General features: G+C 39.5%; 2 protein-coding genes across 2 annotated transcripts in view; one reads left to right on the forward strand and one right to left on the reverse strand.

Moving 5' to 3' along the window:
* Window positions 1-8,908, reverse strand: part of Ift74 (intraflagellar transport 74) — an 82,868-nt gene extending 73,960 nt beyond the window's left edge. The window contains exons 1-2 of the mRNA XM_076934658.1: window positions 8,785-8,908; window positions 7,237-7,444 (exon numbers count right to left, since the gene is read on the reverse strand). The gene's annotated coding sequence lies outside the window, so the exon portion shown is untranslated. The remainder of the gene's footprint in view (window positions 1-7,236; window positions 7,445-8,784) is intronic.
* Window positions 8,902-24,104, forward strand: part of Plaa (phospholipase A2 activating protein) — a 29,084-nt gene continuing 13,881 nt past the window's right edge. Inside the window, exons 1-8 of the mRNA XM_034501989.2 lie at window positions 8,902-9,235; window positions 17,304-17,497; window positions 19,223-19,323; window positions 19,409-19,529; window positions 20,458-20,625; window positions 20,952-21,087; window positions 22,980-23,149; window positions 23,439-23,596. Coding sequence (XP_034357880.1) covers window positions 9,087-9,235; window positions 17,304-17,497; window positions 19,223-19,323; window positions 19,409-19,529; window positions 20,458-20,625; window positions 20,952-21,087; window positions 22,980-23,149; window positions 23,439-23,596 — 1,197 coding nt within the window. The 5' untranslated portion in view covers window positions 8,902-9,086. The remainder of the gene's footprint in view (window positions 9,236-17,303; window positions 17,498-19,222; window positions 19,324-19,408; window positions 19,530-20,457; window positions 20,626-20,951; window positions 21,088-22,979; window positions 23,150-23,438; window positions 23,597-24,104) is intronic.

A 24,104-nucleotide genomic window follows, 5' to 3' on the forward strand; every position in this document is an offset into this window, starting at 1 on the left:
AGCAAACATGTTCTTGCATACAAATAAATGATCTTTGGAAAGCATACAGGAAAGCAGTAGTAATTGTTGCCTCTTGAGAAGAAAACTGGGTGGTGAAGGCTTGAAGAGCTGCACACTATCCTTTTGAGGTTTTGGATTTCAGTGCAAACAATGTATTATTATTATATTTTTGTGTCAAAGAAAATAAAGACCATAATTAATTTTCACATTTATAAAATGAATTAAACAATTAGCTGAACAATGTTTTCAAAGCATATGAAACTATACGAGTTTCTCAATGCTTAGCAAGAAAAAAATGATGTCAGCTTCAGGAAAGTATCTTTGTTCTCTTTGAGCACCAAGCTTGAAAACAGCTATTATGCAACATCATATAAAAGAATGTTGAACTGTATTTGCTTTAAAAGCTCTTTTTTATTCTACATTGGTGGTAAGCACAAGACAATGAGCTGTATAGATTTCATGATGCACCCTGCATCAGTAACTCCACATCATATAAAACAGTACTTTTCAGGCTGGGCCATGTGCTGAGTGGCTCCATTTTATAAGATAGCAACTTGCTTCATTTTGGGAGTAAATGCTGAAGCAGAATGACTCCCTGTCTTATCTGTGCAAGTGAACAATTACCATCTGTCTAACACAAAGTACAAGGCACAGGCAGATCATGTAATCAAATAGAACATGAGTTTCTTAAACAGAGCAAACAGATATACATGGCCATATCAAAACCACATCAGAAATCCAGATCCATGAGCTTAATGAATGCATTATACTAACGGGGACTATAACCTTTCATTAGGATCATATAAAAGTGGCACAGGGTACTAAGAAAATCCTACTACATAGGATTGAAATAAAAGAATGTGTGATTACAATGGTCATGACTATGAATGATATTAGTGGTACTTGGCAACAAAAGCTAACAAGTTTTTATTGATATTCAATAAATTCTGACAACACAGAACAATACCAGTGTGCCAACCTATATTTCTGATAAGCTGCTAATTTTTTAGGGAAACAGATTTCTAGTTAAAATGTTTGTTATAGAACATTTGATTATGACATTGTGAATTTGTCAAGTTCCACAGAAAAGGGAAAAATAAAACTTTCTTTTGATGTCCCTGCAATTAAACATAAAAATATGTGGACAACTGTAATGATAACCCTTCCAAATACTTCTCCTTGTTTCTTCAAATTCAGGCCTCCTTTTTCATTAATTGCTGGTGTGCATCTGTGTGCCCCTCTCTCTCTCTCTCTCTCTCTCTCTCTCTCTCTCTCTCTCTCTCTCTCTCTATCTCTCTCTGTGTGTGTGTGTGTGTGTGTGTGTGTTCCTAAATACATAAACACAACCTACTCAATTTATGTGATGTTACTTGTATGTATATTTCAGGAATGACCACTTGATATCAGCTAACCAACTGGTGTCCCCTTCCCTAAAGAAGAACTTTTCTCCCACTACCTGCATTCCTTAGTTGCCTATAGCTCTCAGTTAAGGCCTTGAGGGCTTTCCCTGTCTACATTAGCTGTTGTAGTTGTCCTTGTTCAGCTCATTACTAACAGTTTTTTAAAGCCAAAGCCAGGGCCAGAGAGACTGCTCTGCTGGTAAAGGTACCTGCTGCCAAGCCTGACGTCCCGAATTGGATCTCTGGTCCCCATGTAATAGAAGGATAACTCCTATTACTTGTCCTTTGACCTCCACATGAGCACCATGGTACACGTAGATGGTGGATGTGCACACACATATAACAAAGCATTTTTTTTAAAGCGATGAAGTCCATTTCCCCTTTCTGTTTCAAGGGACACTTGGACTTTTAACAATTACTCTTTTGGGGGAAGTATTCTTAGCCTCAAGTTTTAAAGAACTGTGAATACAAGATTCCTACCATGTTACCTTCGTGTGCACTTTTAACATTTTATTTCATGTTAGGAACATGGTTCCTAACTATTAATAGTTCAACCTTGGTGGTTTTGAGTATATGACAGTGTAGAGGTGATGTGTATTAGGTAGAAGCCACAGTTCACATGTGGCATTTTGGTGTTTTTTTTTTTCATGGACTGGTAGGATATGATATTCTGTTGCAATACTGAAATGCAGCAAGTTGCAGATCCCAGCCAGCCACGGTGGATCACAAACAAATAATTGTTCTGAGTGTGATTAATCAATAGACTATGGAGTAATTCAACTTTTCCTTATCAAATACAATTTGTGCCAAGAACTTTTGCCCTGCAGCGGGCTAATATAAATGTTCTAAGTATATCTAAGGTGGACTAGGCTAACAATGATACTTGACAGCTCAGTTTAATGTTAAATGCATTTTTGAAAGTTTTAGTTACTATGAGTAGTGTGCGTGTGTGCTTGCAGAAGTATACACTTCAGAGTGTGTGTGTGTGTGTGTGTGTCTGTGTGTGTGTGTGTATCCTTTGTGGAGTCAGTTCTTTTCTACCACCTTTACTGAGGTTCTGGGGATCAAATTTAGGAGTCCCTGGCTTCTTAAATACATTTTTTGCTTATGACATTTGCAACTTGTGGGAAAGCAGCTCCTTTATAAGTTGAGGATTACCTATATATTGGTATCTTAATCCAAGCATTTGGCACTTTGGCCAAAGAAATTAAAATTCTTTGAGACCTAAGAGAACAATATTCCTAAAACTGTTGTTTTAAAATATTTGATTTGAAGTACAGTTCATTGATAAATTAAAGGCACCTTAAAATTGAGGTCCTTCTGAACCTCCTGCACTTTCCCCCACTCCCAGTGCAGGAAGAAACTTTCAGCAAAGTTACCTTTCAACCTGACCAGAGCAGCCAAGAGGAACAGAAAGCCTGAGTCTTTCTACTGAAAAATCTCACTAACCAGAGAAAACTAAACTCATATTGCAGAAAAAAAGCCTGTCAGCATAGCTGGACACATTTTTGTCACAAACAACTATCCCTTTGAGAATCACTCAGACTGAGGTTTGTCCTTTGGGTCAGCCAGACTTTGTCCCAGCATTGTATGCTTTTCAAACTTACTGACTTTTTACAAATCTGCTTAAAGCCACTTAATATTTTCTGTAATTCCAAATTGCTTTTCCCTTCAGACATGAAGAGGGTTGGGAATATAGCTTAGTAGGTGCTTACCATGCTCATGTGAACCCTGGGTTCAACTTCTAGAACAAAAACTCAACACACCTATAGATATGAGATATATCAGCATTTATCATGCATGACTAACATGTGCTGTGGGCCACAGGATAGCTTCTGATGTGTCCCAATAGATTTGAAGATGGCAGAGCTATATAGCAATGTCAAAACACTGGCCACTCATGAATCATTTAGGGGTCATGATATACTACGTGACTGCTTCTGTGCATGCACTCCATATACTTTTCTCCTATTTGTTTTTGTCAGTTTATGCTAGCAAACAGAGGCTAGAGTTTCCAACTTACATTCTATTATCATAATTTCATACCCATGTACATGCCAATGATATACCAAATGTCATTACTAATTGCTAAAATTCCCTGTATTTAGTTTGGCAAAATTTGTCCTAAGTACCAGCTTTGGGCCAAACTGACTCCAACTTTATTTCCATATCTTTTACATCAGTTTTTCAATAATGAATTTGAGTTTGTGAGACAAGGTCTCTCTATGTAGTCCTGTCTATCCTGGTGCTCCCTATATAGACCAGGCTGGCCTCAAACTCAGAAATTTGCTTCTCTCTCTGCCTCGTGAGTCCAGCTGAATTTAGTTTTTTTTTTTTTTTTTTTTTTTTAAACAAAGTCGTACTAAAAGCATCATACTGAGAACAAAAACTATAATATGTAACTTTATCTGTCTATTTTTATTTATTTATTTTGTTTTTTGTGAAACAAGTTCTTTTTCTGTGTAGCTCTGGCTGTCCTGGAACTTGCTCTGTAGACCAGTTTAGCCTTAAACTCAGAGATTCACTTGCCTCTTCCTTTCAAGTACTGGGATTTAAAATGTATGACATCAAACCAGGCTCTTCTATTTTTATTTTTTTGAGACAGGGTCTCACTATGTAGACAAGGCTGGTCTCAAACTCAAAACATTCGCCTGCCTCTGCCCCAAGTGCTGGAATGAAAATGTGTATATGTGATACCATACCCAACCCTGGCCCAACCCATTTCCTTACACCCTAACCTGGCTCACGGTACCTCATTCCCTTGTTCCCTTTATTGCCGTATCTGAAGATCAAACTCAAGGTCTCATAAATACTATGAAAACACTACTACTGAGATAAAGCCTTAGCCCAGCTTATGTAAACTTAAATGGCCAATATAGATATGCAACTATTTCATATATTTTCTTAGAAAGAACTATTGATATTGTGGAGAGTTCTCCAATGTGCCCTCACGCATAGGAGAAAGAGTTTATGAAAGTTAGAAGAAATCACTAGTTTTTAAACCTTAACATAGGACATTACAATGAGAAAAAAAAAGCCCCAAGAATTCATCTTAGTGTTAACAGGATGTAAGTTTAGTCAGCTGTTATGTTCTTGCTATATGGCTTTAAAATAGTTCAGTTGTTAGCTAAATAATTAAGTCAGTGAAAACTACTGCACACTCCCATGCTGTTGAAACATTAACTAGTAGAGCTGTCTTGAGCCCGTATGTTCTAGGAGTAAGACTAAAAACATGTATTTGCTTCTTTAAAGTATAAAGTCCCAGAGGAAGTTTTGGCCACTTTTTATGTTCTTTAAAGTTCTATTTATTGAAGCTGGAGAGATGGCTTAGCTCTTGCTCTGGCTGCTTTTCCAGATGACTTAGATTTATGTCCAGGTTCTACATGGTGTCTCACAACTACCTATAACTCCAGTTCCAGGATAGCTGATATCCTCTTCTGGCCTTCACAGATACCAATCAGGAAGTGGTGCACATATATGCAGGCAAGACATTCATATAAAAACATAAAAATAAATTTGAAACAAAAGATTCATTTTGCTGTGTAGGAGTGCCTACACATATTTATATGTACACATGCATGTGGGTGCCCAGAGAGGGCAGAAAAGGGTACTGGTTCTCTAGACCTATAGTTATAGATGGTTGTGAGCCATGATGTTAGTGCTTGGAACTGAACTCAGGTCCTCTGGAAGCCAGGGCTCTTAACCACTGAGCCATCTCTCTGGCCTCCATTTCTGATTTTGATTAAGTTTCTGGTTACTGTTGTATTGAGCTTTAGAGTTAGGGCTATTTTTGTGTAATGGATGCTTTTTCCCCCCAACCAAGGTAAATTCTTTATCTGTGAGACGGAGACTATATTCATTACTTTGTAGGATAACTATGAGGATGAAATGAGAAACTACACAAACTTTATTGGTTAGTTGATACACTATAGTTGGAAAGTATCCATTGGGGAATTAGTATACAGAAAGCAGTAAATCTGATAGCCAAGTCAGAGTCTCAGCAACCTCAAGGTCTCAGTGGTGGCTCAGCCCTGTAACCATAACACTCAGGAGGCTGAGACAAGAAGATGGTTTTGAATTGCTCTCCCAGCCAAGGCTAGTGTGAGACTGTTGAATAAAACAAACCAGGGTTGCTGAGATGTCTAAGTGGGTAAAGATGCTTGCCACCCCACCAGGCCTGAGGACCTGAGTTAGATCCTCAGGAGTCACATAGTAGAAAAACCACCTTTTGTTAAGTTGTCCTTTGACCTCTCTATATGTGTGTCCTGGTGTATGCACATTCACAAATGCACAAACACACACATACAGAAATGCACAAATACACATATCCATGCACAAATATACATGCAGAGACTAAATATGATAAAAATTTAAAGGAAAACAAAGTACCAGCAACTACAAACAGATTGAAAAAGAGTGAAATGTCCTAAGAAAATTTAATCTTGCAGAAATGATTACTCTACAAATATGTTACAACACCAGGAACACTAAAGTGGCAATAGGGAAAACTGTATTGATCCAAAGAGGAACTAGGAGGGTCCAGAAGATATATGATATTGAATTGTGACAGACAGAGAAAAGATTAGTTTAAGTGAGTGTGTGTGTTGAGGGGTATGTGTATATGTCTGTTGTGTTTGTGGGAAACATATGTGGTATGTGTGATGTATGTAAGTGGGTGTGCAATGTGTATGTGTGTGAGACATTTGTGGTGTGTGTGTGTGTATGTGTGGTGTTTTCTTTTCTTTTTCTGTTTTTCGAGACAGGGTTTCTCTGTGTAGTCCTGGCTGTCCTGGAACTCACTCTGTAGACCAGGCTGGCCTAGAACTCAGAAATCCGCCTGTCTCTGCCTCCCAAGTGCTGGGATTAAAGGCATGTGCCACCACCGTCTGGCTGTGGTTTTCTTAAGATAGGATTCTTCCTGTAGCCAGAATGACCTAGAATTCACTATATACGCTATGCTTCAATATCATGATCCTCCTGCATCAGTCTCCCATAGCATTAGTTGTTTGTTTGTTTTAGGAACCTAGAAACACCAACTTCAAAGATGGTGTGTTCAGAGAAAGATGACAAATTCAACATGCCTGAAGCAGATACACCTAAGGAAAATGGCCTTAATAAAATAAATTAGGGAAATGGGAAAGGCCTATATAACAGTGTAGTCTTAAGAACAAAAGGGTTACCTGTTGCGGCCTTTACTCTGCCTCAATGCTTTGGGGCTAAGTGCTCAAGTCTCTTTTCTTTTCTCAAGTCTCTTTTCAAGTCTCCTTTATGGAGTCTCTGATACAGGGAAAGCCTTAGCGTCTCTCTCCTCTGGCTGATCTGTAGCTGAACTAAAGCTAGAGGATAGGGACTGCCTTTGGACACCAGGTTGAGGAACCGGGAGATTTTCAAAGTTAGTCTCTTGAGAGCTCTTCCCTGTCCTTAATTTCTGTAACTGGTTACTTAAGTCCTGATACTCTTTTTCTAACTCTATAAGTTGTTTAAGGGTAGAAATTTTGTCCTGTAACTCCTTTTTGGGATTTATAACCACTGTCTCCTCTGGGGGAGCACTTGGAGGTAGAGGCACATAGGGAAAGGGCATTTCAGTGTCATAAAATTTGACTTTCTCTTCCTCTCGGTCAGCACAATCTGGCTTTGACAAATTGTCATCAACGTTTGGCTGTATTTTGGATTCTAACTTTCGCTTCTTTTTATTTTGAACAAAAAAGACAGCATTCAAGAACAAAAGCAGAAAATTAACACATGTGAGCAGCAAACAAAACCGAAACAGAGAGTTGAATTCAAGCTGACTAATTTTGGATTCAGGTTGACTAATTTCTTGTCCCATTTTCCTTACCTTTCTCAACGCGGCACATTCGTGATCACCTTCTTCCGGTAACATCCCTCACTGGGTCTCTCGTTCCCGCTGCCTCTTGTTGAGTGCCAAACTGTCCCGGCCCGTACTGCCCGGCTTTGTGGGCCAAAGTGTTGCCGCCTGCTCTCCTCCATGATTGGCGGCCACTGTGTCCTGGCCCAAGCTGCTGCTCCGGTCCGAGGGTCAGGGTCTAGTGAGAGAGAGAGTGGGGATAAAGGGGAAGAGACACGAAGAATGGAGACAAGACAGAAAGTCTGATCAAATCTCAAGTCTCTTTTATTGAAGGGAATTCTGAGGTATTTATACGCTTTTGCCACGTGCCTTGCAGGTGTTGATATGACTTAATCCTTACAGGCGTCTATAGCATGGATAGCACGTTCGCCTTATAAGCATGTATATCGTAGATAGCACGTGGACAGCACGTGAACCGCATGCCTTGCAGGCGTGGCTACCACGTGCGCCTTGCAGCTGGGGGCAGTAAATAGCAACACAAAATATGTGGGATATCAGAGTGTGCTTCAGCTGTTGTAGGCTATTGAAAACCAAATCTTTCATCAGGGTATATGGTTCCAGATGGCTGCAAAGATAATCTAGCCACTTTCTGCTAAAAGTCGGCTCCCAACAGTTACCAAACAATGGGAATAATACATTTGAGAGCTAAAGTCAAGAGAAACACACACACACACACACACACACACACACACACACGAAATAGTAATTTCAAGCCTAGAACGGGGGTTTTAAGAAGAGTAAAGAAAACACACAAATTGGATCTGGCAACTTAACAAAGGTTTGTTGTGTGATGGATGCCATGCTACAGTATGGAAGGCTAACTTTACTACAATGTAGACTAATACTCTCAATGCAATGTAGTGAGACATCTATCAACACCATCGGGGTTTGGCTAAAAATACGTATTCTCATCTGTAATTTCACCGCTCAGAGATTGGAGCAAGAGACCACAAGTTTGGGGCTAGCCCGAGATACAGTAAGACCTTTTTAAATAATTAAAGGCATTTTCTGCCTCACCTTAGACCTTCTGAGGCAAACTTTGGGCAAACAGTTGTCACGTTAGGGAAACAATGGACTTGGGCCATCGTATTTATTAGCAAAACCTGATACCATAGGTAAGAACATACAGGTAGCATGAGGTGAAGGCAAGTTGATTAAAATTTCCCATTTTGGCTTCAGATTCAGTCATCTTAAATGAAAAAGCAATTAATTGATGAAAATCTTGAAAGACTCTTCGGAGCCATGCCCCCCACCCCCCAAAAAAAATGGGTAAACAAATCGTGACGTACGGAAAACAAGCAATTTAGCTCTACTACTCTGAGTAGTCAAGCCAAGAACCTAGATTTAAAACATCCGGATTCAGTGCGCAGGTGAGCTATCCGGGACCGCGGCATTGTGGGATTTGTAGTTCCTATTTACCCCCTTGAACTACTACAGATCTTCGGTTGTTCTCTGAAATGGACCGGGTTCTAACGGGACCCGGACCTCCGGCGCCTAGGCAGAATTTTCTGATCTCACCGTTCCTTCCTCGGTCCGCGATCCAGGGCGCAGAAGAGGGGAGAGCCTCGGTCCGTGATACCGCAGCAGCCCGACGCACACACTCTGCGTCACCGCGGGCTGCGGCGGATGATGAATTCCGGTGTGTGAGTTAGGGTTGCTGTGTCACTCAGCACGCTCGGCGCGCCCCTTCCCCCGCAGTTCTTCCGCACCGGCTGACTGGCTCTTCCGGTCTCCGGCGCCCCTCTCCTGCAGGCGGGTCTCGGGCCTGTGGACAAGTCTCGCGCTGTGCCCCGGAGCCGGGCTCCGGATCCACGCTGGCCATGGCGAGCGGTGCCTCCAGATACCGGTTGAGCTGCTCGCTCCCGGGCCACGAACTGGACGTGAGGGGCCTGGTGTGTTGCCTCTATCCGCCGGGAGCCTTTGTGTCTGTATCCCGGGATCGTACCACCCGCCTCTGGGCTCCAGATAGGTGAGCGCTCCAAGTCCTGCCGCCCTCGGGTGGACCGCAGGCTTCCAGACACGTGGGAGGAGTGACCCTCCTTCCCTGCCCCTGTATCTCTCCCTCTTCCTGGTGTTCGCACTGCTCCCGCCTCCCTGCCGATTCCGAAGCTTTGGCACTCCGGGTGCTGTCTGCGAAACCGACAAGATTTCGGGGGAATGAATGTGGGATTGGAGGTCTTGGCTGCCTACCTAACTTGACCACTAACGGGCGGCTTGACCTTGGACGAGCATCTTAAAACGCCTTTAGGGGCTTCAGCTTTGGCAGATAATCCCTCGGGTTTCTTTTAGACTTTATTTAGTATTTATTGCTGCTTGCGCCCTCCCAGTTTCCGTGCTGTGAAAACATCTGGCTTGCCCCTCGGCTCCGATCTCAGGAGTTGCTCTCTAGTCATCTCCCAGATTTAATTTTTGAAGACTATAATTCTCAGTAACTGCCTTGCAGAGAGTTACACATGGTGTCCTCTCTTGTCCAGGTTATAGTCTGTTTGGGGAGGAGAGGACGAAGCTCCTCAAATGTTTATTGTTGTGTAGGAATGTCCTATTTTCTTGAGGAGGAAAAATTACCATTGCTTTGAAGTTCTGCCTCCAGTTCCCCACCACCACCACCAAAAAAAAAAAAAAAAAAAGTTAACCAGAAAGTTATAATCCAGCCCAAATCAATATCAGGTTGCAGTTAAAGCCCTGACTAGTCGAAAATTTAAGACAGTAGTCAGATTTCTGATTTCTGGATGGTAAATTGAGCTTAGATGATGAGATACGATGACGATGGTAGAGTGAGTGTGTGTGTGCGCGCGCATATATATTCGTATATGTATACATATATATACACACATATATGTGTGTATATATATAAATACATATACACACACACACATATATATATATCCATCCTGGGGAGAAAGACTTCACTGAGAGGCAGACACAGGTTCTCTTTGTTTACAGAACTTTCTTATATTCTCTTGGAGAATATACAGATAGGCCAAAAAAGGTATTAGTAGGAAGCTTTTTTTTTTTCTTTTTCTTGGGGGTATTCCTCCAGTGTGGGGGTGTGTTGAAGCCGACATGTCTTATTAGATTGAGTAAGCTGATCTTGAAAGGTTTATGGGGGAACTTTGAAATGGAAAAGCTGTAGTTGGAGAACTACTCTGTGTTCCAGAGTGGCAAAAGATAAAAAATATGAAGTGAGCACAGGTCCTGAAGGCTAGCAGGAGCCAGGTTGTAGTGATTGTAGTGATGATACTAAAAACACCTGAGTTGGGGGCTGGAGAGATGGCTCAGCAGTTAAGAGCACTGATTGCTCTTCCAGAGGACCTGAGTTCAATTTCCAACAATCACATGGTGGCTCACAATCATCTGTAATGGGATCTGATGCCCTCTTCTAGTGTGTCTGAAAACAGCTACAGTGTACTCATATGCGTAAAATAATAAATCTTTAAAAAACACTTGAGTTTCAAGCTGGGAGTGGTTTGATTTAATTCAGTTGTTAAGAACTTCTGTTTTGTCATTGGTAGAAAAGTCTAAAGGCAAAGCATGGAAGTCGATTTGTTTGATGGCTTTTGCAGTGCAGCTGATGGTGGAGTAGGAATATTGTAGAGCAAACTTGTGTTGAATTGGATGTGACCTCACATAGTCTCTTCCAACTATTAAGAGTCTAGCATCCCAAACCACTTAATAAAACTAGTAAACAACTTTTTATGTATTTGAGTATAGTTATTGATGAAAATTGTACCTTTAAAACAGAGTCCTTATTCTAATTAAATAATCTTAAGAAATATTGGGGTATAGCACATAGCTCACTGCTTAGCCTACATAAGACCCTGAATTAAATGCTCAACAAATAAAATTAAATCCAGTAGAAGCATATTATCTACAAGGACAGAAACATTGTGTTAAGGAGTACCTATTCTAAAGGATGCCTGTTTTAGTAGTTGAGTTCTGTCTCTAAACTGTACATTTTGTACAGCTGTTGTAGGTCGACAGCGTGGAATAACTAGAAACATTGTTTTCACCTAGGAACTTTACACTGGAATAATCTTCTATTTGAAAACTGGTTCTTCTTATTGATGTTTTTGTTCTTCAAATTTTCTTTACACATTTTTCAACTAACAGTGATCAATATTTGCACCTAAGACTGCTGTCATTACTAGCTCTTCAGGTTAGTGTCTCAGTCACTAGATGACTAGTCTCTGCATCTCAGCAATAGTTTTCCTGACATAAAAGGAGTCTGCAGCTGGCACACTGACAGTTTTTATTTCATGCAATATTAATTGAGTTCATGAAGGACTGTACCATATTGGGAATCAAGCAGCAAATGAAATTTGTTTTTCCATGTCCATTGTTGATATGATCCTGGATGATAGTAGTAAGTGAAGAGATAAACCAAGAATTGTGGGAGAATTTAGGTAGAAACAGCTGGATTTTAGGGTGGACTAAGCAGCCAAAATTCATCGAAAAAACCAGGAGATATAGCTTAGCAGAAAAACATTGTCTTATGAACTAGACCAGCCAGCATGCCATGGTTTCACACTGCTTCAGACCTCTTTAAACTGGCATCACACTAAATCGGATTTCACAACTGTCACAAACTTCTGGAGTGCGAGAGAGGAGGTATGGCTTCAGCACCTTTGTTGGCCTCTTGAAAGCTACCCATATTTGATGATTATAATTTAAAATTTACAACCTTACATTTTATGTTTCTCAACTCTGCTAAAACAAAAGTGACTTCTTCTGGTTAATCCTGAGCACCTTGAGTCCTAAATCAAGACGGTTCTATGGGGCTAGCTAAGAAAGCCCATTTCTTTTCTATCCCATCCCAGATTTCCTTTCCTCAGAGACAGTGTTTTTTTTCTAACTTCTCATTTTGTGTTTTATTCCTATGTCAATATAAATTGCAATGTTGCAATATTTATGCCTTGATTTTTTTTTTTTAAAAGGCATTATCTGTTAGTTTCTGCTATGGAACATTTGAAATTAGTGCTACCTGTTTTCTGCCCACCCCCATCTCGTCTGTCTTTTTTATATGTTGACCTTTGCTTAGATTGACTAAATCAGTGTTTGTGACTCTTTTCCCCCCTCTGGTTTGGGTTTCCATTTGCTAAGTTTTCTATGTGTTTTTCTTAATTCTACTTCAAATTCTCTAAATCGACATTTTAAAATGTTGGGTAATTTAAGGTTTCCTCATCTAACAGTGAAAGCTTTCCTGTTACAGGAGCACAGGTAGACCTGGTTAACTCTACTGTCCCTTTCTCTACACTGCTGGTGCAGAATTTCTGTTATTTCGACAGTAGCTTTCACTTTCTTGCTTTTCTTCATCTTGCCTTACTGGAGCACATCCTCTAGGTCCTTCCTGAATGTAGTTTGTCAGTAACAAAGGTGTGTGTTTCAAACTTTTGGATTTGAAAACATTTATTATTTATTTATTTATTTATTTATTTTTTGCTAGAGTAGTGACAATTGTAGTGGTTACATGATTCTAATCCGGAAGTCATTTTCCATCCAGATATTGCTGGGTTGCTCCATTGTTTTTAATTGATGTTAGGCTGTTGAAAAGTCTAAAAGTCTAAAGCCATTCTGATTTTTTACCTGTTTTCCCTCCTCTCTTCCCTGTGCACACTTTACAAGGAGTTTGATTTCATCCATTTTCCTGGATCATTTTTTTGCCCTTTTAATTTTAATAACCTCTGTCAAAAACTTTCTCCAATTAATTGGTTGGTTTCTTTCTCCATTTCTTTTCTGTCTTTATTCTTTGGAACTTCTTATTCAGATGTTGAGTTTGTTTTCTACACCTCTTTTCTCACCTGTGCTGCTTTCCAGTGGGTTGACTTGAACTTATGTCCTGGTTCAAGGACAGTGCCTTCCCATATCTCTAGGGTTGCAATGAGTACTGGTTTTTAATTTTTAAGTTACTTTCTCCTTGGTGGTGTGCTTCCTCCAGGCAGGAAGATCAGTGGAATAGAATTGAAGATCCAGAAATGAGCCCACACACCTATGATCATTTGATCTTTGACAAAGGTGCTAAAACCATCCAGTGGAAAAAGGACAGCATTTTCAGCAAATGGTGCTGGTTCAACTGGAGGCCAATCTATCTTCTGATTAGAGCATTTATTCCATTGACATTTAAAGTGAATACATTTTATTATTATTATTATTATTATTGTTGTTGTTTTTTTTTGTTTGTTTGTTTGTTTTTTGTTTTTCGAGTCAGGGTTTCTCTGTATAGCCCTGGCTGTCCTGGAACTCACTCTGTAGACCAGGCTGGCCTCGAACTCAGAAATCCACCTGCCTCTGCCTCCCAAGTGGTGGGATTAAAGGCGTGCACCGCCACCGCCTGGCTTATTATTGTTTTTTATAGAGGGTTTTTTTTTTTTTATCATTTAGATCTTCTATTTAGTTGATTTTGGGGAGTAACTGAAAACTCTGAAATTTTGTGTGTGTGTGTGTACAGCTTGTAGGAACTAATTCTCTCCTAACAGCTTTTGGGTGCAGGCCATTGAACTCAGGCCAGTCAGGCTTGTGAGCAAGCATCTTTCTTTACCTGAAGGCCAGCCTCAAGCTGGAAATTCTGCCTTGGTCTCCCACGTGTTAATAGGTAGGTGTGTACCTCTAGCACAGATGAGGACTGTTTTTCTTCTAATGGCTCTGAATTCATTTCATCTGGAAAACACATACTTCTTGGAGGGCAAGTTTGATAGTATGAAATTGACTTGCTTTTGTCATCGGGAAATGTCTTCATTTACCTCCATTTTGAACAACAGTTGAACAAGACATAGCCTTATTTGTTGATGGACAGGTTTTGTTTGGTGTGTGTGCTCGAGAGTGCAAGTGATAACACTTTGAATACATTGGCCCAGAGCCACCTGCCTCAAGAAGTATTTGTTGTACGTGTGCAGAGGAAATTGCAGAGCCTCTCACACTTGTAAAACGCTTACTCTCCCCACTGAGCCAGGCCTTCAAAGGTATTATTGCTGGTTTTGTTTTTTAATGGAAAATTTACCTAACCTAGTATCATTTTGTGAGTAAGGTTTGTGTGTGTGTGTGTGTGTGTGTGTGTGAGAGAGAGAGAGAGAGAGAGAGAGAGAGAGAGAGAGAGAGAGAGAACGCCTGCGAGCGCACATGAGCGTGAGAGCGAGAGCTAGAAGTAGAGCTAGATGTCAACGATGAGTTCTTTGATCGCTGTCCACATTTTTTGAGACAATGTCTCCCACCGAATCTGGAGCTCATCTATTTAGGTTGGCTGGCCAGTTGAGCTCTAGGGATCTGTCTGTTTTAGCTGCTCTGTTGCTGAGGTTTCAGACCTGGGCCACAGCCTGGCTTTACATGAATGCTGAGGATCCAGACTTGGTGGTCTTAGTACTGATTGCACAGCAGATACTTTATCACTTCATCAGCTAAGCCATCTCTCTATTTCTTTTCTTTCTTTTTTTAAAGATTCACTTATTTATTTTATGTATATGAGTACACTGTAGCTGTCTTCAGACATACCAGAAGAGGGCATCGGATCTCATTACACATGGTTGTGAGTCATCATGGGGTTGCTGGGAATTGAACTTAGAACCTCAGGAAGAAGAGTAGGTGCTCTTAACCACCGAGCCATCTCTCCAGCCCTGAGCTATCTCTTAGGATGCCTGTTTTAGATTGTTTTGACTAGTAGGCTTTCCATTTGGCTTTTTGGTCTTTCTCAGGAACCACGTCTATTGAATTTATTTTGTTCCTTTGAGTAGGTCAGTTTGTTGATAGTTTGTTGTTCAATATCCTTGTGTTAAATTCTAGCTCGATATGTATACTTGATGTGTATACTTAGATCTTTTCTCACCTGCATTTTCCCTCAGCATGCACATTGAGTTCTAACAATATGCAATTGGCTTTTGAATATCCTTGTTTTAAGGTGGTTTGTATTTTGACAAGATCTCTGCCTGTGTAGCCAAAGCTGGCTTCGAACTAAATCCTCTGAGTGTTGGGATTGTAGACATATACTACCATACCTGACTACTAATATCTTCGATTTTATTGCTGGCTCTCAAAAATTGTCGGGGACCGCTCTGCCAAATGTTGGAACCTGCACTGCCAAAAGCTTGGGGGCCAAAATTGTTAGATCTCGCACTGCCCCAAGCTTTGGGGGCCAAATTGTTCCAGCTTGTACTGCTGCTCCGGTCTGTGGGTCAGGGTTCAGCAAGAGAGAGAGTGAGGGCAGATTCAAAGAATGGAGACCAGACAGAGTGTGATTCAGGCCCATTTATTCTCAAGTCTCTCTTCTTCCCTCTTTCCAAGTCCCTCGTTCCTAGTCCCAGGTTTCGAGTTCCTAGTCCCGAGTTCCTAGTCCCTAGTGCCTCCAAGTTCCAAGTTTTCCAGTCCCCCTTCTGTTTGCCTCTTGCCTTTTATAAGTCTCACTTCTTAAGTCAAGCCTTTAAGTCTTGTCTTTAAGTCACAAGTCACAGGCACTCAAGGGAAAATCCTGGGTATATAAAACAAAATGTTATCAGAGTGTGCTCAGTTGTTGTAGGCTGTTGAAAACAAGTCTCTTGTCAGGGTATATGGCTCAAGATGGCTGCAAGGATGATAGCTGCCTTCTGTCGGCTCCCCACAAAAAATAGGTAAAGAGAATGCTGAAGGGGCAAAATGGCCAGTCGGCAGTTCTTTACATTTCTTGTAAACCACCAGTTGGAGAGGCAGTTTACATCAACAGGGAAGACAGGAAGTTTCAACAATGGCCACCTATTTTTGAATAGCAAATCATGATCAGAGAACTGAGCTCTGCTGTGTGGAGGACAGGATACTTTCCACACACTTCAATTCTGCTCTGTGTGCAGTCTACTACATGTGGAGGCTCATCCACCTTGGAGTTAGAGGCTGACAGATCAGTAGCTACTACTGTTCCAACTGCTGAAATTGAGTAAAATTAGCTTCAGTAGGCTGGGTATGTGGTGTGTATAGGTTCTGGGTTTGACTACCAGTGCATTTGCTTTCTAAATGGGGAGAAACATTCCTGGTTCTTCCTACCAGCTAGCATTTTCACAGGGGGGGGGGAGGGGGAATTTTCTCTGTAGTTTTTGTTTTTGGGGGGAGAGGACTGATTGGTACATTGATTCTCCTCTAAACCTGCTGCCAGTGTAGAAATCATCTCCACAGGTCTCCTAGACCTTTACTGCTTCACAGCTTTTTGACAGTATTGAAAATTGTATTTTTGTTTGTTTGTTTTTTCCTTCATCCTCCCTGCTGTGCTTTTATTGAATCATGAACTGCTGGTTTAGTTAGATGACTAGTTACTGCACTTTGGGAAAGAAATGAAACTGTTCAGTTTTTGTCCAGGAGTTGAATCTCGCTCATGATGTGCGCTTGCCTTAGCTGTTGCAACTAGATTGTAAACTCTTTGATTGCTAGAGATAGAACTGGATGTGTCTCTTAGTTACTAGCTTATTGTTTTTTACATTGTCATTGTTTGATTTACTTAAGGCAGGCATGCTAAAAGATTGATGTATGCGAGAAGTGGGCAATCATTTGTAATCTAAGGCACTTATTAATGTATTGTGCTCTCCCAAATAGTACATTGGTTTCTCATTTTCATTGCATACTAAAAATGATTGCCATTCTTAGTTGTTCAGATGCATCTATTATACTATACTAGAGGGTAGTAAGGTAATACTTCACTGAGAAAGTTTACTTTACTGACAGTGGATTTCATTATCTTAATTTTTGTTTCAGTTTCCCAAAGATTTCTTAGAGCAGCAATACCTGAGGAGTAGAAAGGTCGTGCGGAATGAGAAAAGGGCACTTGCAGTATTCATCCCCTGCCCTTTCTTATTTTTCCTGTTAATCAGTATACCTGTACTGAGAAATCACAACAGATTTTTCTCAATCTGATATGTAATTCTTTTACTCATGCAACATAGCTATTTAATGTTTAATTAAAAGCAGTATGATCTCTGAATGGTACATTACTACTCAACCTGTGTACTGAGTAGTAATAGTGTATTCTGTGTTTGATGTCTTAGGTAAGCCAGGGGGCAAATGTGTTTGTAGTAACGATCCTCTCTTTCCAGTCCTAACAGGGGCTTTACAGAAATGCACTGTATGAGTGGCCACTCTAATTTTGTGTCTTGTGTGTGCATCATACCCTCAAATGACATGTATCCTCATGGACTAATTGCCACTGGAGGAAATGACCACAATATTTGCATTTTCTCGCTGGACAGTCCAATGCCACTTTATATTTTAAAGGGTCACAAAGATACTGGTAAGTATAACATGATGGATGGTATTTTTGTATTTGAAGAAGTTTCACTACTTTGAATTACAACCCATGTATTTTTCTTCCTCATTTTAAGCTATATTTGTTAGTGGAAACCTTTTTGGACCATCTGTGTTCTGTAAATTTTCTTTTATAAATTTACTTGCAGATTTAGAGACTGATATATTCAAGTAGTTTTTCCTTTTGGTTCTGGGATCAGATAGTTTTAGGGATCTGATATTATTAAAGGAAAAATACTTCAAAAATATCATTGGCTTTTCTTATAAAATGATGTGCAAAATCAGTTTGGTCATGTATACATTTTTATTTTAAGATTTATTTTTATTATTTTTAATTATGTATGAATGTCTGTGGGTATATACACCTATGTTCAGGTGCCTGTGGAGATAAGAAACAACAATACTTCTGGAACTGGGGCCATAGGTTGTTGTGAGCCACTAGATAAAGGTAAAATTGTTTGGCTTTTGTGGGTTGTTGAAAAAACAAGTGGTTTGTGTGCATTAATTCTCCCCTTACCCCTCTCCCACCCCCCACCCCCCCCCAAACAGTGACTCTGGGGGTAGAAAGGAACAACCTTGAGTGCTTGAGTGTTGTTGGGTGTTCTTCTACTGTCCACCTTTTTTTTTTTTTTTTTTTTTTTATCTTTGGGCCAGGTGTGGCATCCTTTAATCCTAGTACTTTTGAGGTAGAGGTGGTTTGTGGCCAGCCAGGGCTAGCTCCATAAAGCTATTTTAGTAGTATGTTTGGCAGATGTATGCCACAGCACATGCAAGGTCAAAGGATACTACTTGGGAGTCTGTTCTCTTCCTCCTTCTTACGAGACCCAGTGATGGAACTAATATTGTCAGGCCTGTGCACAAATGTCTCTTCTTATGGAGCCTTCAATCCACCTTCACCTTTTTAGTTTTGAGAAAAGGACTCTGAGTAGCCGGCTACTTGCCAGGTTAGCTAAGCTGCCTGGCCAGATAGCCTGAGGGATCTGCCAGTTTTCACATCCCTAGCACGAGGATTATAAGCACTATCATTGTTAGCCCCTTGGCATTTTTGTATCGGTTCTACAACTTGAACTCAGTCCTTTGTGCTTCCTTGTAAGGGAAACGCTTTACCATCTGGCCCTTCTCCCTAGCCCCAACTTTGTTCTCTAATAGGAGGAAATAACCATATTACCATTATTATATTATTAAAACAAACAAACAATTCTTACTATCAACTGTCTAATGAGTATTTAGAGTTGCCGTGCTGACTCAACATCTTTTTTATGCTTTGAATCCTAACCCTGACAGGTCCATTTGCTAGTTCTTACCTGACACCCATGAAGGTTGGGTAGCTCACAACTGCCTGTAACTCCAGTTGCCAGGGTATCTAATTCCTTTCTGTCATCTCTACAGGCACCTGCACACTTGTGGCATACACCCATACAGGCGTATACATATAAATGGAAATAAGAATAAATTAAAAAACAAAAACATCTCAAAGCATTTGGACTCTTATGGCCACATGGCTCAGCTAGGCCTTGTTCCTAGACATTCTGGCACCAAAGCTTGTAATCTTGATCTCCTTGTTCCCTTGCAGCTCCACTGAATAGAACTTTATTGGCTAAGAAACCACCATTTGACGAATTTACTTAAAAAATTTAATACTTCAAAAGATTGTGAGGTTGAACATTTATTCACATAAAAATGTACTAACTAATCATTTCCCCTCCCTTAGTTTGTAGTCTTTCTTCTGGAAAATTTGGGACATTACTTAGTGGCTCATGGGACACGACTGCTAAAGTCTGGCTGAATGACAAATGCATGATGACATTACAGGTATTGTTTCTGTGTGAATATTTTAGATAATAAATGAAAATGAAGATTCCATGGCATCTTAAGCTGATACCCATTTTACTTACAGGGTCATACAGCTGCAGTGTGGGCAGTAAAGATCTTACCTGAACAGGGCTTAATGTTAACTGGATCAGCAGACAAGACAATTAAACTATGGAAAGCTGGAAGGTGTGAGAGGACTTTTTCAGGTAATGTTAGGGTTAACAGCTTTTGTAATACATAATATGCTTCTTACCTGCCCAATTGTTTCCTTGAAAGTTTAGAAGTTGAAAAGTGATAATTTAAAAATTCAGTATAACTGAGGCCACTTGGGTGAGTCTAATTTTGTGTGTATTGTAATGCATGTAACTTTTGGTATGGAATTAAACTTGAGCTCTTTGACACAGTGAAGAATATATTGTCCGATTATTTATGTATTTATGTACTTTTAGCTTTGGGGATTTGAACCAATACCTTTAGCTATAAGCTTTCCTGCGGAACTACATCATCAGCCTCTGTACTGTGATAGGAGTGTCACACCATTCTTTATTTCTTTGTAGGCCATTAATATTTTGAGTGTGAGTTTTACTGGCTTTCCTCTATTTATTCCTTAAAGGTTAAAGTTGTAGTGTGGTACATGCCTTTAATTCCAGTGCTAAGGAGGCAGTGGCAGGTGGATTGATGTGAGTTGGAGGTCAAGCGTGGTCTACATATGTTGAGAGTTTAGAAAATCATGTCAAGAAGATAGAAAAAAATATAACTTCCTAAGACTGCAGATTTTAAAAAATTGCTAAATGGCCTACTTTCCACTACAGACCACTTTCTACAGGAGAAAATAAATTTTTATAACTTGAAAATATAGGCCTGGCGGTGGTGGCACACGCCTTTAATCCCAGCACTTGGGGGGTAGAGGCAGGTGGATTTCTGAGTTCAAGGCCAGCCTGGTCTACAGAGCGAGTTCCAGGACAGCCAGGGCTACAGAGAGAAACCCTGTCTCGAAAAGCCAAAAAAAAAAAAAAAAAAAAAAAAAAAAAAAGTAGATTTTACTACTCATAAGTTTTATGGTGTTAGTAAGCTGCATAGTGCAGTCAACCAAGTGGTGCATTTATTGATTTGTATTCTTTTTTTTAAATCTAGGGCATGAAGACTGTGTAAGAGGCTTGGCAATCTTGAGTGAGACTGAATTTCTTTCCTGTGCAAACGATGCTAGTATTAGAAGATGGCAGATCACCGGCGAGTGTCTGGAAGTGTACTACGGACATACAAACTATATTTATAGCATATCTGTCTTTCCAAACTGCAGAGGTAAGATCACTTTAGGGTGTGTATTTATGTTTGTGCTCTAACATTCCATTTCTGAGAAATTCTTTTACTCTCTTCATATTATTTCAGAGTAGATAGCTGTATTGTTAAAAGGGCTCGTGAGTGATTGAGGACTTTGTGTAATTAATTGGTCCAAAGAATAGAGTGTAAAATGTGAAATAAATAAAAACATGATTTTGAAGTTTAACAAGTTACAAAAATCTAAAATTAATTTTAATTAGTCAGTATACATATGAAGAAAGGCATTGCTTATAAATATACTCCATTTTATCCAAACAAATTTTTTCTTCTGTTTTCATGAATTTTAGATTTTGTGACAACTGCAGAAGACAGATCTCTAAGAATATGGAAACGTGGTGAATGCGCGCAAACAATCCGACTTCCAGCTCAGTCTATATGGTGCTGCTGCGTGCTGGACAATGGTGACATTGTGGTTGGTGCGAGGTATTTATATTCTAGTCGGCCAATACATTTTCTGTGTCTAGGTGGTTGGTAGGTACTTGAGTATGCAGAGATAAACCAAAGGAGTTTAAGGTGAATTGGAGGATTACTTGCATATTTTGTTATCAAGTGAAACAGCAATAGTGAAAACACTGAATATCAAAGAAATTCGAAAAGATAGAGACCTCCATGGGAAAACTTTCTGGAGAAGTTAAATTGGATTTTGAAAGTTGAGTAATGGAAATTAGAATTTCTGATAAATGAGATAATATAATAAGTTAGTTCCCTTTAGAAGTGAATATTCTGTGTTTAGATTAGGAAAATACTGGACTAAGGTTGGGGTATAGCGAAAGGTGGGCTTACCTGTGGCTAAGATTCAAGCCAGTTCTTTTTTAGATTTGATGCTTAGTGTTAAAGGATTGTAGCTCTTGATCAAGACGTGGTCAGATTTAAGTAGAATTTATAACTTATGCAGATTGAGTTCAACTAGAGGTAACAGTGACCTCACAATATTAACGGATAAATAAATGAGAGAATTAAGAGGAAAACAGGAAAAGGATAAAGCTTCAAACAATAGTTTGTGATAATCCTCATTAATAAAAATAGAAAAATGGGAGAATTAAATTGGTCTTAGTGTCATAAAGAAGGTAATACTTTGACTTAAGACTTATTGAGTATGAGTAGTGTCTTGTCACACTGCCAGTGGGTTCTGAGTAGTCAGTTTGAATTCTAGTATAAGACTGATACTGAAGATTTACACAGAACTTTCTCTGAGTGAACAAATATACAAGAGAGACAGAAGACTAGCAACTGAATCTTGTGACATACTCTGGATGTAGAAAGGTCAGTGGGTTAAAACAAAACAAAACACAGGAGTCTAGGTGTCAGAATTCAAGGAGATGGAAAAGAGGCCTGGAGGGGGTTCATATCAGTGTCATAGAGTGCTAAGTGGTCCAAGAACGGAAAGGTAGAAAAGCAATGGCTTCATTTTGAAAGATGATACTGCCTGTTATTGCTGTTACATTTTAATAGAAAATTCTATGGCAAAAAATAAAAAAAATAAAATGGTATTTGATCTAGGAGGAAATTGTAAACTAGACATTGAGAGCATGAAGGAAAAGGTGACAGCCCTGAGTGCAGAAAGTATTATGTAGACTTCAGTAGAATTAATGCAATTTAAACGAGTTAACATGACTCCCTCACTTTAAAATCAGAGTTGAGAAAATGTAGTCATAAGACTAAAATATTTTCTTGGAATATAAGTTGAGAACTGTATTTAGGTAATCATGAAGCTGTATTTTTTTTTGAGGTTATTTGAGCATATTGAGCATCTGCTATTTGATAAGTCCAGGTTGGGTCTTTGAACCATTTTGTAAAGTAAACTGGCCGAAGAACCTGTTTTTGTTGTTTTTTGATTGCTTGTTTTAAAAAGTAAATGCTGTATTTCTAAATGATGACAGTAAATACTTAACATAGAACTAAACATTGTGCTGGACACAGTGACACTTGTAAGCTCAGCACTTGAGAGACTAAGGTGGAGGAGTCACATTTAAGCCTGGCCATGGCTGTGTTCTAATCAATACCTGTCTCAGAAAAACCAAATGCTAGGACATAACTCAGTGGGAGGCACCAGCCTAATGGACACAAGGGTCTGATGTGTTTAGTCACTGACAGTTTTCTTTTAAAAATTGAAAATTGTGTTTTAATGTATTTCTCCTTTGCCAGCAACTTTAAATAGCTGAAATAATAATGTATGTCATAGTCAGCTTACTTCTCCACAATACATAGTGATATTGCTTCATATTCATACATACAGATAATTTTCGCTTTTTTTCACATGAGAGAATGTTAATAAACTATGGCAATGGCTTAAAATTAGTCTGCTTTTTTTGTAGTGATGGTATTATTAGAGTGTTTACAGAGTCAGAGGAGCGGACAGCAAGTGCTGAGGAAATCAAGGCTTTTGAGAGAGAGCTCTCTCAGGCAACTATTGATTCCAAAACTGGTGACTTGGGGGACATTAATGCTGAGCAGCTTCCTGGGAGGGAACATCTGAATGAACCAGGTAATTATTTATTATAGTGAAGTCATAGTTAAAAATGCCACCACATATCCTTTTGGAATACCAGGAGTAATAACGGGAATGTGGTGCTGATGTCCCATCTGTTCTCAATGCCAGATACTGATACTTGATACTGATACTGTCACACTTAACTCACGAGAGAAGCCATGTGCTTCTCGCTTATCTTACTTTTTGAACTTGGAAAGCATCCATAAAAAACATGTTAAAATTTGTCTGGTTTTGCATTTTACTCTGCTAGTCAACCTTTGACTCTTAAAATATTTGTTTTAAGGTACTAGAGAAGGACAGACTCGTCTAATCAGAGATGGAGAGAGAGTTGAAGCCTACCAGTGGAGTGTTAGTGACAGGAGGTGGATAAAAATTGGTGATGTTGTTGGCTCATCTGGTGCTAATCAGCAAACATCTGGAAAAGTTTTATATGAAGGGAAAGTATGTCTATTTCTGCTTTATTATTATTATTTTGTTTTGTTACGTTTTGTTTTTCAAGAGAGGGTTTCTCTGTGTAGCCCTGGCTGTCCTGGAATTCACTCTGTAGACCAGGCTGGCCTTGAACTCAGAAGTCTGCCCACCTCTGCCTCCCAAGTGCTGGGATTAAAGGTGTGCACCATCACTGCCCTCTAATTATTATTTTAAGCTATACAGAAAATTAGAAGTTTTCTCTGCTAATAAATTTTTTTTGGTATTTTGACATTTAAAAATAAATTGTAAGAAAATTATCTTTTGTCTTAAAACAGATTTAACATATATATCAAGATGTATATAATTAAAGTATTTTAAATAATTTATCTATATACAATATTTCTATGTAGAGGAAGCTGTATGTGACAAATTAGCCATTACCTGTCTTAGAATTTTCTATACAAAACTGTTTTCAGCCATTTTGGATTGGGGGTTTCTTCCGTTTCATGTTTAATGCCTGTCTCTGCAAAACTTGGGA

Source organism: Arvicanthis niloticus, chromosome 5 (assembly GCF_011762505.2).
Source record: "Arvicanthis niloticus isolate mArvNil1 chromosome 5, mArvNil1.pat.X, whole genome shotgun sequence".
Taxonomy (NCBI): domain Eukaryota; kingdom Metazoa; phylum Chordata; class Mammalia; order Rodentia; family Muridae; genus Arvicanthis; species Arvicanthis niloticus.